At 33.9% G+C, this 20,453-nt stretch overlaps 2 protein-coding genes and 1 pseudogene across 3 annotated transcripts; 2 read left to right on the forward strand and 1 right to left on the reverse strand.

Moving 5' to 3' along the window:
• Positions 1 to 964: 964 nt before the first annotated feature.
• LOC129904009 (kiwellin-like) lies at positions 965 to 9,088 on the forward strand (annotated as a pseudogene).
• A 3,209-nt stretch (positions 9,089 to 12,297) lies between these two features.
• On the forward strand, positions 12,298 to 13,121 carry LOC129902934 (kiwellin-like). Its single transcript, XM_055978379.1, has one exon. It carries the CDS (start codon positions 12,351 to 12,353, stop codon positions 12,990 to 12,992), a length of 642 nt encoding a protein of 213 aa, XP_055834354.1. The 5' UTR covers positions 12,298 to 12,350; the 3' UTR covers positions 12,993 to 13,121.
• A 1,999-nt stretch (positions 13,122 to 15,120) lies between these two features.
• On the reverse strand, positions 15,121 to 19,761 carry LOC129903855 (BEL1-like homeodomain protein 8). 2 transcript variants are annotated; one of them, XM_055979370.1, is made up of 5 exons: positions 19,667 to 19,761; positions 17,713 to 18,893; positions 16,209 to 16,615; positions 16,063 to 16,123; positions 15,121 to 15,979 (listed from the first exon to the last, which is right to left on the reverse strand). In XM_055979370.1, the coding sequence occupies exons 2-5, from the start codon at positions 18,820 to 18,822 to the stop codon at positions 15,428 to 15,430; spliced, it is 2,130 nt and encodes a 709-aa protein (XP_055835345.1). In that variant the 5' UTR covers positions 18,823 to 18,893; positions 19,667 to 19,761; the 3' UTR covers positions 15,121 to 15,427. The 2 variants fall into 2 exon arrangements, with proteins under 2 accessions (XP_055835345.1, XP_055835346.1); XM_055979371.1 differs by having other exon boundaries at positions 19,663 to 19,760.
• Positions 19,762 to 20,453: the final 692 nt, after the last annotated feature.

Consider the following 20,453-nt stretch of genomic DNA (forward strand, 5'->3'; position numbering starts at 1 on the left):
CAAACAAGTAACAAACTATTTTATTCTGCATTTTCAAATTTCAATATTTTAAATATATTTATGTGGTTAATTTATAAAATTTAAAGAAATTATTAAAAGCAAAATTCGAAAAATCATTTCTTTAATGGGAAAAAGTAGAGCCTTGAGGCAATTTTGAGAAAAATAAAATAAAACTTTTTAAACTCGGAAAAATAAAATGAAACATTTTTAAAACTACAACTACCTATTTTTCTTTTAATAGACATTCCCAAAATTATCCAAATGGTCTTTTGTCTTCTTTATTTTGAGAAAAAAAATGGGTAAAGGAAATTGTCCACTAATTGAGATTTATGGGATGCATTTGGTCAATTAACTTGTTAATCTATTAATTAGAGAACAAAACCAAAAAATTTAATAGGAAAATTCAAAAAATTCACGTCTGAACTAAAGTAAGTCAAGAGGATTCAAAGCTATATATATATATATATAATTAGACAAAGATATTACATATACGTAGATTCAGTGTACTCTGTTATAGAGATATTGTATACATACAAATACACCTATAGTTATGCATACAAATACAATATATTTCACTATATTATTATGTGAACGAATAATAATATATTTTGCTATGTTTTGAAATTAAAATGCTGCTATATTTCGTTATCAAGCAAAATCTAGTAACAATTAACATTATTTCCTAACTTTTCATTAAAAAATTTAAAATTCATAAACTAAAAATTTCTAAGGCTAAACAAAAATTGTACACCACTAGCTGACAATCACGACCGGAAACAAATAAATTAAATGTAAATTCTCATTTAAGTAATTTCTTGCCTATATATATATATATATATATATATATATATATGCGCGCGCGCCTATTTGCAATATCTTTATTATTCATATAACACTTTCTCGATCATTTTTTACAAATATAGCCACTATGAACAAAAAGCCTTAATTCTTTCTCTATCTCATTTTCACAACTTTCATCTCTTCTTCTAACGTCATTTCCTCTTGCAATGGCCCGTGTTTGGGTCTAACCCCTCTTTTTCTTATTCAATTATTGTTGCAAGGAAAAAGAAAGCAGCAAATGTTGAATTGAAAATTGCTGCCAATATTGAATGAAAAAGTAGCACAAACAAAATTGTGAAAGAAAAATAGTGTGGCGATATTTTTAGTAAGGTGGAAGATCAAAAGAGTGTTATTCCTTTTAAAGTGTGGTAGTCATTTTTTGAGTATTGTACTCGGTACTACCCAATGTAAAATTTCTTACTATAGTGATATCAGCTGCTCCTCTTGGCCCCTGTTTTTTTTCCTTATTTGGGTTTCCACGTAAAATTCTTGGTGTCATTATTATTTTTATTTTATTTCTATTATTTTGACCATATAAATTTTTGTGAAAATCCGCATTTTTCCAATAATCTGGTATCAGAACAAAGTTTTATCTGAGTATGCTTTGTGGTTGCAGCATAGTCTGAAAATTCTACATCAGAAAAGATTTACTTTGATTTAATATATTTTTTTGGAAAACGATGGAAGTCAACACTAATAGAATGGTTACTTTGAATGATGTTAATTATGTCATTTGGAGGGGAAATGGAAGACTTTCTTTATATCAAGAATTTTTATGAACCAGCCTTTATCACTGTAAATTCTGATAATAAAACATATAAAGAGTGGAATCTGTTGTACAGACAGGTGTGTGGATTTATTAGACAATGGATTGACGATAATGTATTGAACCATATTTCTGGGGAAACACACGCTCATACCATATGGGAGCATCTTGAAAGCTTGTATGCTCGGAAGACTGGGAACAATAAAATGTTTTTAATAAAGCAAATGTTAAGTTTAAAATATCATGATGGTTCTCCGATGAGAGATCATCTGAATAATTTTCAGGAAATCATGAACCAGTTGTCTGCTATGGGCATTAAATTTGACGAAGAAATTCAAGGCTTGCTTCTAGTTGGTTTCCTACTAAACTCTTGGGAAATATTTAGAACTTCATTGTCAAATTCTACTCCAGATGGTGTGATCTATATGAATTCTGCCAAGAGTAATATCTTGAACAAAGAGATGAGAAGAAAATCTCAAGGCTCTTCTTCTTCATCGGATATCCTGGTAACTGGCTCCAGTGGGAGAAATAAAAATCGTGGTTCTCAAAATAGACAACATAGCAAAAGAAAACTCAGAGGCAGACTTAGGGATATTGAGTGCTATCATTGTGGCATGAAAGGGCACACAAAGAGGTTTTGCCAGAAATTGAAGAGGGAGAACAAAGAAAAAGAGGAAAATAAAGAAAATGGCAATGAAAATTGCTTAGCCACCGTCTCCACCGAAGATCTTGTTACAGTACTTGATGCAGATCTGATAAATATTACTTGTGATGAGTCAAGCTGGGTTGTGGACACTAATGCCGCATCTCATGTGACATCAAAGAAGGAATTTTTCTATACTTCTAGTGACTTTGGAACATTGAGTATGGGTAATGAGAATGTATCTAGGGTGGTTGGTGTTGGTATAATTTATTTGGAAACTAGTATTTGAACTAAACTAGTTTTGAACAATGTAAAACATGCACCTGATGTTCGTCTGTACCTAATTTCTATTGATGTTCCAGATGATGAAGGATATGTTAGTACCAATGACGGTGGAAAGTGAAAACTTATTAAGGGTTCCTTGGTTGTGGCTCGTGGTAACAAACGTCGTGGTCTATACTAGATTACGGCTTCTACTTGTTCCAATATGGTAAATGCATTCGAGAGAGATAACTCCTCAACGTTGTGGCACAAGAGGCTTAGCCACATTACTGAGAAATGACTCAATATTTTGGCCAAGAAGAAATTGTTGTCTGATTTCCAAAGTGCTAAATTAGTAAAGTTTGAGCACTGCTTGGCGGGAAAATAAAACATGGTCTCTTTTAAGTCTAGCCCTCCTTCAAGAAAGACAGAGTTGCTTAAGTTAGTGCACTCTAATTTATGAGGTCCAATGAAGACAAAGACTATGGGTGGTGCACTCTACTTTGCCACTTTCATTAATGACTGCTCAAGAAAGCTTTGGGTCTATGTCTTGAAGACTAAAGACCAAGTGTTGGGTGTTTTTAAGCAGTTTCAGGCTTTAGTTGAAAGAGAAACTGGAAAGAAATTGAAATGCATTCGTACTGATAATGGTGGTGAATATTGTGGACCATTTGACAAATACTGTAAGAATCAAGATATTAGATACAAGAAGACTCCTCCTAAGACTCCTCAGCTCAATGGGTTGGCTGAGAGGCTGAACAGGACCTTAGTGGAAAGAGTTAGATATTTGCTTTCTGAGCAAAGTTGCTAAACTTCTTTTGGGGTGAGGCCTTATTGATTGTTGCAGATGTTATAAACTTATCTCCTATTGTTGCTTTGCAAAGTGATGTTCCAAATAGAGTTTGGTATGGAAAGGATGTTTTCTATAACCACTTGAAAGTATTTGGTTGCAAAGCCTTTATACATTTGCCAAAATATGAGAAGTCAAAGTTAGATGCCCAGACAAAGCAGTGCATCTTTGTTGGATAAGGCCTTGATGAATTTGGTTATAGGCTATATGATCCAATTTAGAAGACGCTTGTGAGAAGTTGCAATGTCGTCTTCATGGAAAATCAAATCATTGAAGATATTGACAAAGTAGAGAAGCTAAAATCTTCAAGTTCAGATGGAGTAGGTCCATTTTGATCAAGTTCCTCATACAAGTGTGAATGACGTTGATGAGCTTGATGATCATGGTGATGCTCAGAATCAAGTTCCAGATCAATATGTTGATGTTGATGATAACAATAATGTTGTTATTGATGATGCTCATGCTCATGAAGTTGTGGACGAATCAAATATTTCTCTTAGGAGGTCCACAAGACAGCATATTCCTTCCACTCGCTATTCACCTAATAAGTATGTGCTACTCACTGATGGGGGTGACCCAGAGTGTTATAAGGAGCCATGGAAAATGAGCATAAGGGTCAGTGGATTGAAGCCATGCAAGATGAGATGAAATCGTTGCATGAGAACCACACTTATGAGAACCAAACAAGTAGGTGTTCAAAGTTAAAGTTGAAGAACATAGCTTGAAGCTTAGGTACAAAGCTAGATTGGTTGTTAAAGAATCTGGTCAAAGAAAGGGTATTGACTTTGACGAAATATTTTCTCTTGTTGTGAAAATGTCCTCCATTCGTACGGTTCTTGATTTGGCTGCTAGTTTAAATTTAGAGATTGAGCAGATGGATGTAAAGACAACCTTTCTTCATAGTGACCTAGAAGAGGGGATTTATATGGAATAGCCTGAGGGATTCAAAGTAAATGGTAGAAAAAATATTGTGTGCAAACTTAAAAAGAGTCTCTACAGGCTAAAGCAAAGCTCCTAGACAGTGGTACAAAAAGTTCAAATTTGTTATGGGGGAGAAAGGCTACAAGAAGACTTCTTTAGATCATTGTGTATTTGTACAAAAAATATTCGACGATGATTTTATCATTCTCTTGCTATATGTGGATGATATGTTTATTGTGGGCAGGAATACTTTTGTCACGCCCCGGGAGGGTACCCTAGACGTAACCGGCACTCAGAAACCATTTCTGGCTCCCAAGCGAACCACATAGCCTGATCACACATCCGTTCATTTATTCGATCAGCGGAAGACAAAAGAATAAAGAGAATATTCAGTGGGCAACTCAAACCTCAGTCTAACTCAAAGAATAAAGGCCATGGGCCAACAAATTCAACTCTAATATTTGTCATTATAAATAGTTTGACAAGAATAACTCGATCGACTCATCACTATCTAGTCTATGAAGCCTCTATCACTACTATCTAATTGGTGCCAATGACATGTTCATGGCTACCTCAAATCAAAATGAAAAGGGCTAACTCGATGCAAGAATACACAGACGGTGTCCTCCGAATGTAGGGGAGGACTCACCAACACGCTGAGTGCAAATAGATCCCCAATGATGCTTCTATTGACGATCTCTCAAACTTGTCTCTGCATCATGAAACGATGCAGGCCAAATGGCGTCAGTACGTGGAATGTACTGGTATGTAAAATGGCAGAATGAAACATACCTCAAGGAAGAATAGCAGCGGTCCAAATATCTCAAATTGAAAAGATAAGAGAGACTCAACAAGGCGTCATAAGTCTAAAGTAATAATACATTTTTAGACAAAGATCAATCATATACCATACAGTCCAATCCAATCATACACAATACAGTACAATCAAATCATTTACAATTCGACCCCTTTCAATCATGTACAATCCGATTATATACACTCAACTCAACAATTAACTCAATAATCAAATCCAATCTAGTCACATACCATTCCATTCATTCCAATCACAATTCATCTACTCCAATCCAACCGTATACAATCTACTCAACATTCAACTCAACAATCAGCTCAAAGGACTCAACTCAGTAAATATGCAAATTAAATTATGCAACGTTTTACAATTCAACTCAAAGGACTCAACTCAATAAATATGTAACAACTCACTCAAGTGTCCCAAGTCTAACAAGAAATAGTGTAGACCGGACTAACTCATAAGCATATAGCAACTCACTCAACTCAACTGACTCAGAGTACTATCAAGACCTAAATGGGAGTTTCTCTTAACCGACAACCAACACTTATGAGCTAGTGAAGGTACAACGAAATGACATCATTGCCACGCCCGTTCATACCTTGCCAGGGCATGAACGACGAACCTCATGGATCCAATCCAACCAAGTCCTATAATGTCAGGACAAATCTCTCGGGGAAGCATCCGACTTAACGGTTCAATCCCCCCTACGTTTGGCAACACAGGTATTGGGTTCGAGTATGGACTGTACTCTTGCTCAATTCGGTGCTCGATACTCCTCCCATGACTCCATGCTCATAAAACTCCTTCAATCATCTCAAACAAGCCCTCACGGCTAGTTTCATGTGGAACATTGCCACCTCATCAACTCTGTTCTCATTTCAACTCAATTAACTCATAATGACAAGTCTCATTGGACCTTCTTTCAAATCGGCTCATCTCAAATCATCAAACTCTTCTCTTTAAAAATTTATACAATCTCGACTCAATGAATGTAGAAAATGTTATGTACATCAAAATATAATTTCAACTCCTCAACTCAAACTCAAAATAAATACTTTAATGTAAAGATACTCAACTCATTTAAAGTCTCCTCATACTCAACTCATACTTAAACTCTTTTCTAAATCAAAGATAAAACTAATAATTCTTTAGACTCAAAATAGTGTATAAGTAGTTTATGCAAAAAGGTTCACAATTAATTTATTTAAAGCTCCTCCTCAAAAGATTATTTATTTTTAAAATATTCCTAAGACGTCCGATCAACTCAAATTATGCACATCATATACCACAAAATCACATTAGACTCCAATCCACTTCATCACACAACATCCTCATCAATATACCCCTTCATCAATCATTCTACGCATATTAAATAATCACTATTCACATCATCACTCACACCATCATCAAAACATCGTCATACACGTCACCATCAAATATTATCATCACATCATTATCAACTATTATCATCACATCATTATCAAACATCTACTCCGCAAATCTTCATTTTAGTCCTATGTTCACATTATAGAAACAAAGGGACATTCTTAACTATCCAATTCATCCTTTTCATTCCAATCAATACATATATACACAAAACCATCCACCTCAACTCAAGACAAATTATGACCAAAGAAATCTCATCTTGGGTTCATGTGAATGAAACATGAATCCATACCTCCAACAAAACTCAACTTAAGAATATCGTCAATACCTATAAATCTATATACAAAGATACATTTGTATTTAATAATATGAAATATAACTATTTAGTAACTCAAATCATTAAAAACATCAATCAACCAATAGTATCTAAAAACCTTCTATAGTTTAGGAAAACTTTTAAGAAAATCTTCTTAGAAGGTTCAACTCTTTCACAACTCCTATTCAACACATCTATGGGCATATGGAAGAACTCAATCCATATTTTAGGTTAGCCTTACATACCTTGTTTGAAGACTTTGAAGGAACTTGATGTTAGGTCTTCAATGGAAGACTTGAATCCTTGAAACTCTTGAAGGCACCCTTTGTTGGAGATGGATTTGGGGAAGAAGAAGAAGAGAGAGAGAGAGAAGCTCCTAGGGATTTTAGAGAGAGAGTGGGGGCTGAAAAATGGTCCCAAAACGTTCAAGGATAGGGTATATGTAATTAGGGAAAAAGTCCAATTTGTCCCTCTTCAAAAATCTGAAAAATGGGCAAAAATCTTGTTGGCGCTATAGTGGCGCGTCGCGCCACTGCAGCGCCAAGCCAAAATAGGCCTAAAACCCTGCACACCTAATAGTGGCGCGTCGCGCCAAGGATCAAACTACTGAGGCTGTTTTCTGGTGCTATAGTGGCGCGTCGCGCCACTGGGGCGCCAAGCCTATATTTCGCCCAGGCCTGAATATTCCTGCAGTGCTAGTTCGTAGTAAAATGGCCATAACTTTTGACTCCGAACTCCAAAAATTGCAATCTTGGTGGCGTTGGAAAGAAGACTCAAAGACCTTTAATTTGGTAGGTTGTGGTACACCCAGTTATTTATATCCTAGGAGATATGGTCGTTTGAAGTTGACCCTTAAACTAACTCGTCCGAAAACTTAATCAATTGGAGTTCTTTGGACTCGACTTGGTGTTAGAGATCCCTTATGACCCCTAAACACATCTAACACACTTCAAATACTTAGGAATTAATCCTAACTCACATGTAGAATTACAAGTCCTCTGGCCCGAGTCTACCCACACGTGAAGAAATATTCGAGTCTTTGCGGAAATATTTCTGGGGTGTCACAACTTTCAAGATTGACAAGCTGAAGAAAGAGTTGTGTAAGTCTTTTTTTATGAAAGACTTAGGTCATGCAAAGCAAATTTTGAGCATGAGAATTACTCGTCTCAGGTTGAAAAAATTTCTACAAATGAGAATCCTGCAGATATGCTGACCAAAGTGGTAACAAGGGACAAGTTCGAATTGTGCAAAGAACTTGTTGGCATGAACTCTCTCTAAGAATATGAAGATACCTCCTTCTAGTGAATGGAACTAGAGGGGGAGATTTGTGGGGTCCAGTCCCTCTTTTTCTTATTCAATTATTGTTGCAAGAAAAAATAAAGCAGCAAATGTTGAATTGGAAATTGCTGCCAATGTTGAATGAAAAAGTAGCACAATTTTGTTGACAAAATTGTGAACGGTGAAATGAAAATTTCACCTATAAAAGGAGTTAAAATTCACATATAGAGAGAAAAATATTTAGAGAGCCGTGAGGTATTTCATATCTATAAGAAAATAGTCTGTGAAGAAAAATAGAGTGTGAGCGATATTTTTAGTAAGGTGAAAGATCAAAAGAGTGTTATTCCTTCTGAGTGTGTGGTAGTCATTTTTTGAGTATTGCACTCGATACTACCCAGTGTAAAATTCCTTACTATAGTGATATCAGTTGCTCCTCTAGGACCGTGATTTTTTCCCTTATTTCGATTTTCACATAAAATTCTGTGTCATTATTTTTTCCATTTTATTTCTACTATTTTGACTATATCTATTTTTGTGTTTGTCTGCATTTTTCCAACACCGTGCAAATCGTTAAACGATTGCGACAGACAATTAATATGCATAAGAGGAAAATGCAATGACGATCTTGACGTTGGAACCAATATTTGTAAAGGAGGAGGAAGTTCTCCTTCTCCTCCGTCTACTGGTTCAACGCCAGCTATGCTTACCCTTAACGACTTTAGTGAAGGAGGAGACGGAGGTGGTCCGTCAGAATGTGATGGAAACATCATGATAATAAAGAAAGAGTAGTCGCGTTGACTACTCGATGGTATGCACGTGGTTCGAGGTATGGGAAAATGATACATATTCGGGTGAATAAAACGGGGAAAAGTGTAACGACTAAGGTTGTCGATGAATGTGACACAAAAGATGGTTTTAAAAATAATGTAGTGGATGGTTCAATTGCTGTGTGGAGAGCTTTGGGGTTGAATACTGATGAACGAAGAGTTCCTATTACTTGGTACATGGCCTAGGAGATGTAAAAAAAAATTAGCGATGAATAAATTCTATAACTAATCAAGAAAATCCATCGATAATTCCATTCAGCGACGGATTAGCGAAACTTTATTAAAGAAAATGTCACTTGGTCCATGACCCAAGAGATAATATTATTACTCCTATGTGGTTTGATTATACTTTAATTTATTGTGTATGTTTGGTGTTGTAATATAATAGAGTTTGAATAATTGTGTTATCTTTCTAATATTTTATATAACTAGTAATAAGATGGACATTACTAGCGTGCCTCAAGAATTTGCTTTGCTATGAAATATTTCTAATCAATTATTATTTCTTTTGTTTTAATTTGCTTGGTTTTATTCAATAGAACGAGCGTGATCCACAATGTCAAGATAAGAACGATCCGCAGTCACAAGAGATTGGGTCCCAATCCTCAGCTGAGGCCTCAATCCTCATATGAAACAGCGAATCCGCTCCACCTCAATAGGTAGAATAGATGTGACGTACCTGGAGAGCTCTTGAAATCTCGCCTCATACTCGGACACTGTCATCGTGTCCTAGTCTAGACGAGTGAACTGATCACGAAGCCTATCTCTAAGGCTCCTGGGAACAAGCCGGGTCATAAATGCCTCTGCAAACTCAGCCCAAGTCACAGACGGTGCTCCAGCTGGCCTGATATCGATTACGGATTACGAGTCTTTAATAGTTTTGAAATAAAATTTTTATTTAAAAACTACATAAAAATAGTATAAGTCACAATTATTAACGATTCAAAATATTTAAAAACATTATTGTTAAAGAAATACTCTTTGATTGTCCAAGTAGTAATTAAAACAAATTAACATATTAAAAATAAGAGTACTACATGTAATTACATAGAAGCAAAGCAATCAAGGGCGGAGGCCTAGAGATGAGGTCCTCTCCATCAAAAAATTATATTATATATACAATATTAAATTATTATTTTTAATGTATATTCATATCCCATCATATTCATCATACCGGGGATCATGTCGAGGCGACATTTACTGTTCTTCCGGTCATTATAAAGGATTCTGTAAAGATTCTTCAAAAATATTGGCCGATAATCATACCATCAAAATATTAATGAGCTAACACACACGAAAAACTAAGAAATCATCTTAGTCCTATTGAATGGCCCCTAAATGCTATAAATAAAAAAATTGATCGAACGTCATATCACCATAATATTCATGAGCAAACACACCCCAAACAATATGAAAGCTTCTTAAGAAATTAGTTATCTTTTAAATCAAACTATGAAAATTGACAATGGAATTTGCACATGGGCTGTTCTGGAACATGGACTTTATTTTCTATTTTCAATTAGAGAAATTGACATAAATAGTCTCCATTAAATGCTTGCAAGATTTACGACTAGTATAGAGTCATGGGTAAGTGTTGCCTATGAAAAAAACTTGGTGACTTAATAATCCATCACAAATTCCGAGTGTGGAAAATATCTTGTGACAAAAATTTAAAATCGTTATGAAACTCATCATAAATTTCATCCAAATTAATTATATCATAAAATTATCGACAAATACGTGATAAGTATCTATCATATTCTGTGAATTAATTAATTGATTATACAAAAGTTATAGTACTGATGGCTTGCTTACTTTATTTATGGAATTATAATGACTAGCTCGTAGCCATTAGCTTTTTATGGATGCATTTTAGTCAATGAACTTTTTTCTCTAGATTAATTCTTCTATGTTAGGTATTTTTATAGAAACTCTATTAAATTTGAATTTCGGTGTTTTCGTGCTCATTTATGAAAATAACGCAGCTTTCAATAGATATTTTTTTTATTTTCAAAGATTTGAATTCGAATCTTCTGATTATGGAGGAAGGAATTTTGAATCATCTTACCATGACTCATGATATTCTTTCCTCCGCCATTCTCTTGTAATTGACCCTTTTTTCCTAGCTACACCTATAGCCTATCCATCCGTCATATTGACATTCAATCGGTGAGCGATAGTGGTTCTTGTTTACAAATAGATCTGTCGCCGATAGGTAATCCTTAGCGGATGATTCATCCCCTTAATCAAATGATTAATTAACAATGATAAAGTCTGATACATATTCTGTTATCATCATATGAATATGCTAGCTCTTCAATATTTTTTTAAAAAAAAAAATCAATTAAGCTATCACTATCGTACTTGTGAACTTGCTATTTACGCAATAAATATTCCAACACAGTATTAGTCAATCGACTTGCTAGCCCGTCTATTACTCCTAATGTCAGAAGTCGTGCTACAATGAAAGTACTTACATTGAATAGCAAAAAAAGTCTAATTTTGCAAATGCGGCGTATCGATCGGTTCGATTCAGTTTTGAAATTTATTGATTTGATTAATTAGTTATTGGTTTGTAGACATACTAAATTGTTATAAAATCATTAAGATATTGGTTTATCGATTGTTAATTTATCGGTTATTGATCGTTATCGATTCGATTATCAATCTAACCATTAAGAGTTGACACAAAAAGAAATCATTGAAAATTACTTAGAAACAAAGTGACAAATCAAATGAACCATGCTTATGAGTTGAGAGATTGCATTTTGCTACAAAGCAAACACTGTCACATTAAAGCATAACCGAGAATTTGAGACAACCAGAAATAAAAGTATGAAACTTATAGCTTTTTTTCGGTTTCAATTTTGAACAGTCCTACCTAATAAAAAATTGTGCATGGTAGCCAAATTAAGCTCATAAAAATAGACTCATCGAACCTATATAAAATTTGGATGGATTTTTATATGTATATATAGTTGTGGTACTCATATCAGCTATGTGCACCTCGACTAAATTCTAAGAAATATTTGTTACCTCTCACCAACAACACATACCAAATAACTTTTTCCACCATAATTAGAACAAATGCAAAGAAAATTACTTAGCGTTTTGTCTATGCTTGAATTTGAACTTGAAATCTCACGGTGCTCAATCAAAATTTTTTTAATAGAAAAAGAAAAGAACAAGTAAAAACTTGAGTCAAACTATGATCCATTGTTTAGCACATCTTAATTTAGTTATTTTCAGCTCAAGTAACGTTTGAAAGGATTAACAACATGTCTAGGTTCAGGTCAATCCGTCCATTTGACACGTTAGACAATTCTACTGGCGGAAAATCACGACTTACAATATCATTTCTCCTTATATATATTCGTCCATTTTGAACAGTTTCCTCCACCCATCAGCACTTTCTTATTACACATCAATCATTACAAAAATAGCCACAATGGCCAATTTAGCCTTTCTTTCACTAATTTTCACCCTTTTCATCTCTAATTCGAACGCCATTTCCCAATGTAACGGCCCTTGTAACACCTTGAACGATTGTGATGGTCAATTAATTTGCATAAACGGAAAATGTAACGATGACCCTAACGTCGGAACCAACATTTGCAAAAATAGCCGTCCTTCCGTCCCATCTCCTACTCCAACCAATACATGTGGTCCGTCTGGCACAGTCAATTGCAACGGTATACACCCGATATACCGTTGCTCGCCACCTGTCACCGACTCAACGCCCGCTCAACTTACCCTCAACGACTTCAGTAGAGGCGGAGACGGGGGTGGTCCATCATCATGTGATGGGCAATATCATGACAACAACGAAAAAATAGTGGCATTGTCCACCGGATGGTTCGCGGGACGTTCAAGGTGTGGTAAAATGATACTTATTCGCGCTAATAGTAACGGGAGGACCGTAACGGCTAAAGTGGTTGATGAATGTGATTCTACTATGGGTTGTGATGAGGAACATGCTTTTCAAAGTCCATGTAAAAATAACATAGTGGATGGTTCCATTGCTGTGTGGAGTGCTTTAGGGTTGGATACAAATTTGGGTATAGTTCCTGTCACTTGGTCCATGGTCTAGGTCACGGCCGAGCGATCGTTACGAATTCGATAGAATTCAATAACTTTATTGCTCAAATTATATACCTATTGAATAAGATGTACATTCAAGTTCCTTAAAAATAATAAACTATGATATAATTCCTAATTAATAATGTTCTTCTTTTGTCTCAATTTTATGTTGTGATGTTTGACTTTTTTTTAAAAAAATAATCATATCATAGAGTTTATGAAAGAAATAAATATACTTAAACCCGTCTTTCTTATATCCGCAACTTGATTTGCTTTCCTGAAACAACAATTCATGAAAGACCCTTGTCTTCGACCAATCTGCTTAATCGCCTTTACTTTCTTTTCAATTTATTTGACTTGTCACGCAGAGTTTATGAAAGAAATAAACATATTTAAAACTTATGGTCTAAAACAAATTATAGACACTTGAGTGACTATCGATCATCTCATTAAGAAAAAAATGAGAAGTTTAAAGTTAACTTTGTACTTTTAAATAAGGAAGTGTGACATATTCTTGGGAACAAATTAAAAAGGAAAATATAATTGTAATTCTGTTTTTGTACAAGGTGCAGAGTAGAAAAGGGTAGATATAGCTGTGTTTAACATTTTGTAAAGGACTAGCCTTGTCCAACTACTATTTTTTTAGGATAAATTAGTTGATTGAGTACTTTTTAAAAATTAATTATTAATTTTAGCGATATTTTTTATTTATAATTATTTATACCAATACATAGCAATACTATGATAAATCTACACTTGTATTAAAAGTGAATTATGCATGCAATATAAATGTATTATAAGTGTTTTAAAATATATATTATGTTTGTGTAGTAAGAAACTGACATAATGTATTATAAGTCTATTAAAGTATGTGATAAATGTATTATCCATCTATAAAACTTGTATTATATATGTTTTATAAATAGTTATCTGCAATATGTATTAAAACTGTATTATAAATGTATTATAAGTGTTCAGTGAATTATTATTTTTATTGCTATAGATGGTAAATATTTTCTTAATAAAGTATATTTATGTAAGTTTCCCATTTTTTTTATTTCTCTTTCAGTGGTATAAGATTGGCTAAATAATCTAACAAATATTCCTACTTGACTCGTTTTATTATTTCGCTACTAATAACTTTATCCTTAATAAAATAATTTATAATCAGACAAATATCTATATCTGATTTTATTCAAAAATCTTTATATCTATCTTAAATTCTACCTCGATAGTAAAAATTCTAATAGGCTTCAAACAAACGAGCAAGTTATTTTCTATCGTGCTGCAATGAAAAATAACTCTAATGAGAAAGAAAATAGATGTGCTAAGACAAAATGGCTTCTGCGACCCTTGCTTCTTGCTTTCAAGCCGGATGTTGGTGGATAGTGAAATGGTTCATAAAAAAGATAAATAAGACTTTTATTAAGCAAACAGAGCAGTCAATCAAAGGAGGAAGACAAAAGGTTGGGTGGAATAATTTTGACACAGTAGAAACATCAGGGACCATTTAAAACTTTAGGCATAGTTATTGGGACCAAATAAGAACAATCATGATTTTTATTTCATCTACCAACTGCCTAGTTGGACAAAAAAAATGTACTAAATGTTGTACAAAAATAATTACTAATCATTTAATAAAGATGCTTTGTCTTTTTGTTCTTTTAATAAGAGTCAAAATTGAGGGGTAAAAGACTTAATTGGGCACAATAGGCCTTGCAAGTTGCACCTCTAACATAAAGGGGAGCTTTTTTTTAATTGAGTAGTTTCGCACAAGATAATGGTAAGAACAAACGGGTCGCAAAAGTTTTGTTCGTAGGTCAATTTGTATTAGTGGGAGAATAACAATTGGGCCCTACACCGTTAACATAAAGGAGAGCTTTTAAAAGGGAATCTATTGCCAGACATTGTTTAGGACCAACATGTCACATGAATTTTATCCTCGACGATTTGTGTAAATGGGAGAATAATAGTTTTTTCTAAGCAAATCGTCGCATACAAGACACAACTTAGAACCAACTTGAGTAGTAAATGGGAGAGTAACAATTAGACCAAACATGAAGGAGTGCTTATTAAAAGAGAGACGAAATGTGCAAAGATATTGTTTAGAATCAACGAATCACACAACACACACGATCTAATTTGTACATTTCATCCCCTCTTAAGTGGTGTTATGGTAAAGTCGCAAGTAATTTATTAAAATCCATACAAGGACATCATTGATATAGTAACGTTGTCTACAATAAGTGCGATTCTTACTCATCTCTTGAGATTCATACAACAGAAGCCTTTGCAAGAAAAACTTTGTTATAAAATATGGTGAAATAAAACCTAGTACTATATAAACCAGTAATAAATTTCATCAACTACTGGAGAAAAAGACATAATCTACAAACTAAACCTTTGCTAGAACAATTATCACCTTAGTAGTCTCCTTTTCACCTTTCAATCTACAAAGTCATGAATCATGTGACCTCCAAACTGCTGCCTAAGTCGATGTTCGTGTAGTTGCAACTGCTGTTGTTGTTGTGCAGCCTCAGCGTTTTGCCTTAGCCCTAATGTCAATGACACAGCTCCAATGTTACCTCCGATTTCAAGTGCATTTCTTTGGTAAGGTACAAACCCCATCAACGATCCGACCATGCTTGAATCAGCAGGGATATTGTGACACTCTATCCTTGAACGCTTTTCTTGATTTCTCCACATATGATCACTGCTACAATCATCTAATCGTTCCGAGGGTCCAACTATTCCTTCATAGTCGTCATGCTTCTCTGGCATTACTACACCGCTCATGTTGAGTAGTACATTATTCAAATGTTGGCCACAATTTACATGGTTCGTTCGTTCTGTCATGACCTTATTCACATCGGACTTTCTTATACTGGAACCGGTTTGATCTCCTCCCAATCCTCCTCCTTTAGTCTCCAACATATGAATTTCTTCAACCATCGGTTTCCATACACGAACACGTGCATTGATGAACCAATTAGAAACCTGTATTAAACATATCCAGATATTCATGTGTGTTAAGTCATGAATTTAGAACTAATAAAAATCGCATTATGTTAAATTGTTACCTGGTTTCTAGTTAAGCCAGTTTGAGAAGCCAACATGTGTTTATCACTATCTGTAGGGTACCTACAAGTAATGTAAAGCTCATTTAAATGGAGTAATTAAACAAATATATAGTACTAGTTAAAACGGAACAGAGAGGGAAATTTACGGGTGAAGGAAGTGATCGAAAAGCCAAGCTCTAAGAATAGCCACAGCGCGTTCTGGTAAGCCTCTTTGAGGTCTCCAAACATGTTGTGATTCAAAAAAAGCGACCCCGGCTCCACCACAACTTTTCTGTTTATGTAACGACGTCTGGTCAACGAATTTCAACCTCGATGAATTTCCATCGCCTTTATTACTCATGCCAGATGCAGGGGATGGCAGGTCCTCACCTAACGCTTGCCTTATGTTTTTCAGGTGATCCGTTATAGCATTCCTCAGCGATTTAAAATGTTGTGAGACTGTTTTGAGAGCTAGGGAAATGTACGGGGTAGCTGCACTAAGACCAGCCACGGTTTCAAAAGACGAGAAGACCATTTGCATTTGCTGATGATATTGCTTGTACCTTTTACAAATCTGTCACACAAAAAATTGTATATTCAGTCAATTACAAATGTTGTCCTGTAAATAAAGCGCGATAAGTGAAAACAATACTGGAAAACGTCCTAATATTTTTCAGAAACAAGTTCAATTCCAATAATTTGACATCAAATCAATAGGTAAAACACAGTAGAATGTTGCTTTCCAACCATTGACAACCTCAAAGTAAAGTTTCTTTAAATGATGAGATTCTAACTTTAATAAGTCACATAACACGAACATCATTTGATTGAAAATCATTCTATACATAAAAACAGTACTCTTTTTAATTAGAGTAAATTAATGTTCATGCATGAAGTGGAAAGTCGCGAAGAAAAAAGACATCGGGTTCAAAAACATCGTCAACAACAATAAAAGCAATTAACATATAGTAAATACAAGATACAAAAACACATGATATGATACATTACACATTGGAAACTACAATTGAGTGAAAAAAAGGATGCATCTACTTGACGGGCACGGGAAAAAGGACACATTTTTCGGGAGGATTACTAGCCCGATTAGAGTTGATACAGATACAAATTTCATTTGAAAAACCTATCCACAACAAAGATGAAGATTGAACAGACAACACCTACAACACATGGTGTTCTAGTACACTACAAGATAGAAAGGGTCAAAAAAAGGTTCTTGAGCTATGTTGTTCGGACTTTTATAAAATGACAATGGGAGCATGTCAGAATCTTTTGAAGTGGTGCATTTTGAAGATCCAACACGGGTGCGGCATTAGTTTGGGGGAGTTTGAGCAACATTGCTCTTAAGAAATTCTTGATCTTATTTCAAAATCCATGCAATAATAGGACAACAATTATAAATTTTCTTATTATTGGAAGCCAAAATTTTGGGTTAATCTTTTAATTAAGTTCAATTAGGCTAAACAATAACATAATCGATGTATTCCCACAAGAAGGGTCTAGAAAAGGTGGTGCGTATGCAACCTTAACCCTATCTTGTGAAATTTGAGAGACTGTTTCCAATAGATCTTTAGCACAAGTAAAGCAAACTAAGTTAATCTAAACTATAGCTAACAAATTTATGTCCAGAAAAGGAAAATGCATGAAGAAACAAACCTCGTCCTGCATAAATATTAGCTTCGCCTTCTTTTGCAAGTACTCAGGGCACACATTGGACTCATTCAAACCACCCGAATCTCCGACACCACCACCTCCTGATGAAGACTCAGCAGCAACATCACAAGAAACCCTAAAACCATCACGAACTTTCTTCGATAAATTTGAACATTTAATCACATTTGATGAACCTGCTGCAAGATCACAAAGCTCATCCAACAATTGTTGTGCTGGCCTTAGAAATTTCGAGCTTTTGAGTATCGTTGCATAACCTGTAAAAGGACCAAGTGGCACTGCACTTCTATGTGCAATTGCAAAATTTTCAGATACTATTGCATTGTTCCTCTTTTCCATTTGCATCGTATTCGTTCTAGGAACTGGTGAAAGTGAAAGAGCCAAGCCCTGAGCACTCGAGTTATCAGGAACATTGATTCTAGAATTCGATCCCAATTCACAATTCTTATTGTACAATTCGCGCGATTGATCCATACAATTTGGAAGCAAAGGAATTCCACTTTCATTCTCAGTCCACGACCCAATACGACCAACATCAACACCTTGATTCCCTGCTGTAGCAGACTTAACAACTTCTTGAAGTGTATCATGATAAAGTACAGAAGAGCTAAACTCGATATTACTAGTCGATAAATTAGTACTCACACACTGTGACTGCTGCATTTCGGTATAACCTCCAAAAAAATTAGGCTTCACATCAGTAATACTACTGTTCAAATTCAATGATCCAGATAACGTTCCTCTTCTTCCTCCTCCTCCTCCAACAACAAACATTGGATTCAAATTGTTATCCTCAATACCAACAGATCCAGTACTCGAATTAAAATTCGTTACATTATTCCATCCACAGCTAGAATGTTGTAACCCACCGTGACTTTTCCAAGTGTTACAATTTTGTGTAACAACATCAGTACTAGTCGTCATCGTTGAAAAATTAATCATTTCAGACGACGACAGTCCTACTGATGGATCATATGAAATATTTCCATACTGATATGGCTGATGAATAATACCTAATTCCTCCGAATTAGTAATCCTCAACCTTTCTCTCCGGCTTTGTTGTGCTACATGAAATTCAGATACTTGTTCACCCATCTCCAATTTATGGAGTCAAAATCAAAGTAAATAATTATAAAATGTTCGATACAATCATTCAAATTATATGCCTGCATGGAATTATACAAAAAAAAAATTCAAAATCTCAAATGGACATAAGCAAAACAACGTGAAATAGCACAAAAACAAACCCATGTGAGTTAGTATAGTAACAATAAATGAGAAGTTAATATATATATATATATATATATATAGAACTGTTGAGAAACAAAATATAGCTGGAAAAAAAAGTACAAAAAAACAAAATTGGGACATTAACAGAAGTAGACACAAATTGATGTCCAAAAAAATTTTACTGTTAAAATTTCCAAACATAGACAAAACGTCTCCTAGAAATTAGCTTTATAGGCCAAGCAACAATATTTTTACCAAAACCCTAATATTCATGAGGAACAAATTCACTGTAACTAAACTAGTCTGATTATTATAAATTCTATATTTTACGAAAACTTACCTATAGAGATATATTTATTTAACTAATGATGCATACAACTTAAACTTGTTAAAAAAATGGTGTATAAATATAGGGAGATGGAAAATGGACAGGTGAACAAGTTTCATGAATGTGCTAAAACAGTGATCAAATGTACATATAGAAATGAAGCAAATAGTTTAAAACTTTAGTACAAAAAATAATTAAAATATATTTTAAAGGTTTATAAAACTTAGTAATTTTGAAAGAACACAACAAGTTGATTAATTAATTACCAAGTAGTAAAAAAAGAAAAATATAACATAGTTGCAGATGGATCTTGATATATATATTTATATATTATTATATATAAGAAAATGAAAAGGTTATTAGGGAGAGGATATTACGTACGCCGGGGGAAGATTCCGATGAGTTTTCCGGTGAGAATATAAATATATAATATATGTAATGATGAGAAAAAGAGAGAGATAGGTGTGTATAGTAAAATTGAGAAGGGAAGTAAGTAGTAGTAGTAGTAGGACAATGATTGTCAAGTGGGGGTGGGGGTGGGGGTCAGGGGTAGGGGGTAATTGAAGTGATAATTGCTATGAATTTTTTTTTTAGCTTTCAAAACGTGTAAGAGAGAGAATAGTTTTATTAGTAAATTTGAATTCGATCGAACTCAATAATTTTTATTTTATTTTAATTTATTTGTTATGTTTTAGCTTAATATAAAATTTATAAAAAATAAAATAAGAATTTTGAATTATATAATCTTAAAAATATACATATCTTGTGGTCTTAAATATATTACGTAAAACAATTATCAAAAAGATAATATATATTTTAGACGAACGAAAAAAAATTAGGTAAATAAATTGAAACAAATAAAGTAATAATAATTTTTTATTATAATTTATTTGTTTGACATTTCGATCAAAAGACTCTTCTTTTCTATGGACTTTTTTTAAAACAAAAATTAATAGAAAGAGAAAATCTTTTGACTTGTTTAATATTTAAATTTTATGATCTTAAATTTAAATATATATGTTATGCTATTATATTTTATTTTTTGTAGTCTTATTTGTGTCATTTGAAAAGAAAAATTAAAAGAATAATCCAAAGAGAAAGAGAAATTATTTTTGAAACTAGCTGGAAAAAAAAAATTAAAACAGGTGGAGCAAATATATTTTAATAT

This window comes from Solanum dulcamara, chromosome 9, assembly GCF_947179165.1.
Source record: "Solanum dulcamara chromosome 9, daSolDulc1.2, whole genome shotgun sequence".
NCBI classification, from domain to species: Eukaryota; Viridiplantae; Streptophyta; class Magnoliopsida; order Solanales; family Solanaceae; genus Solanum; species Solanum dulcamara.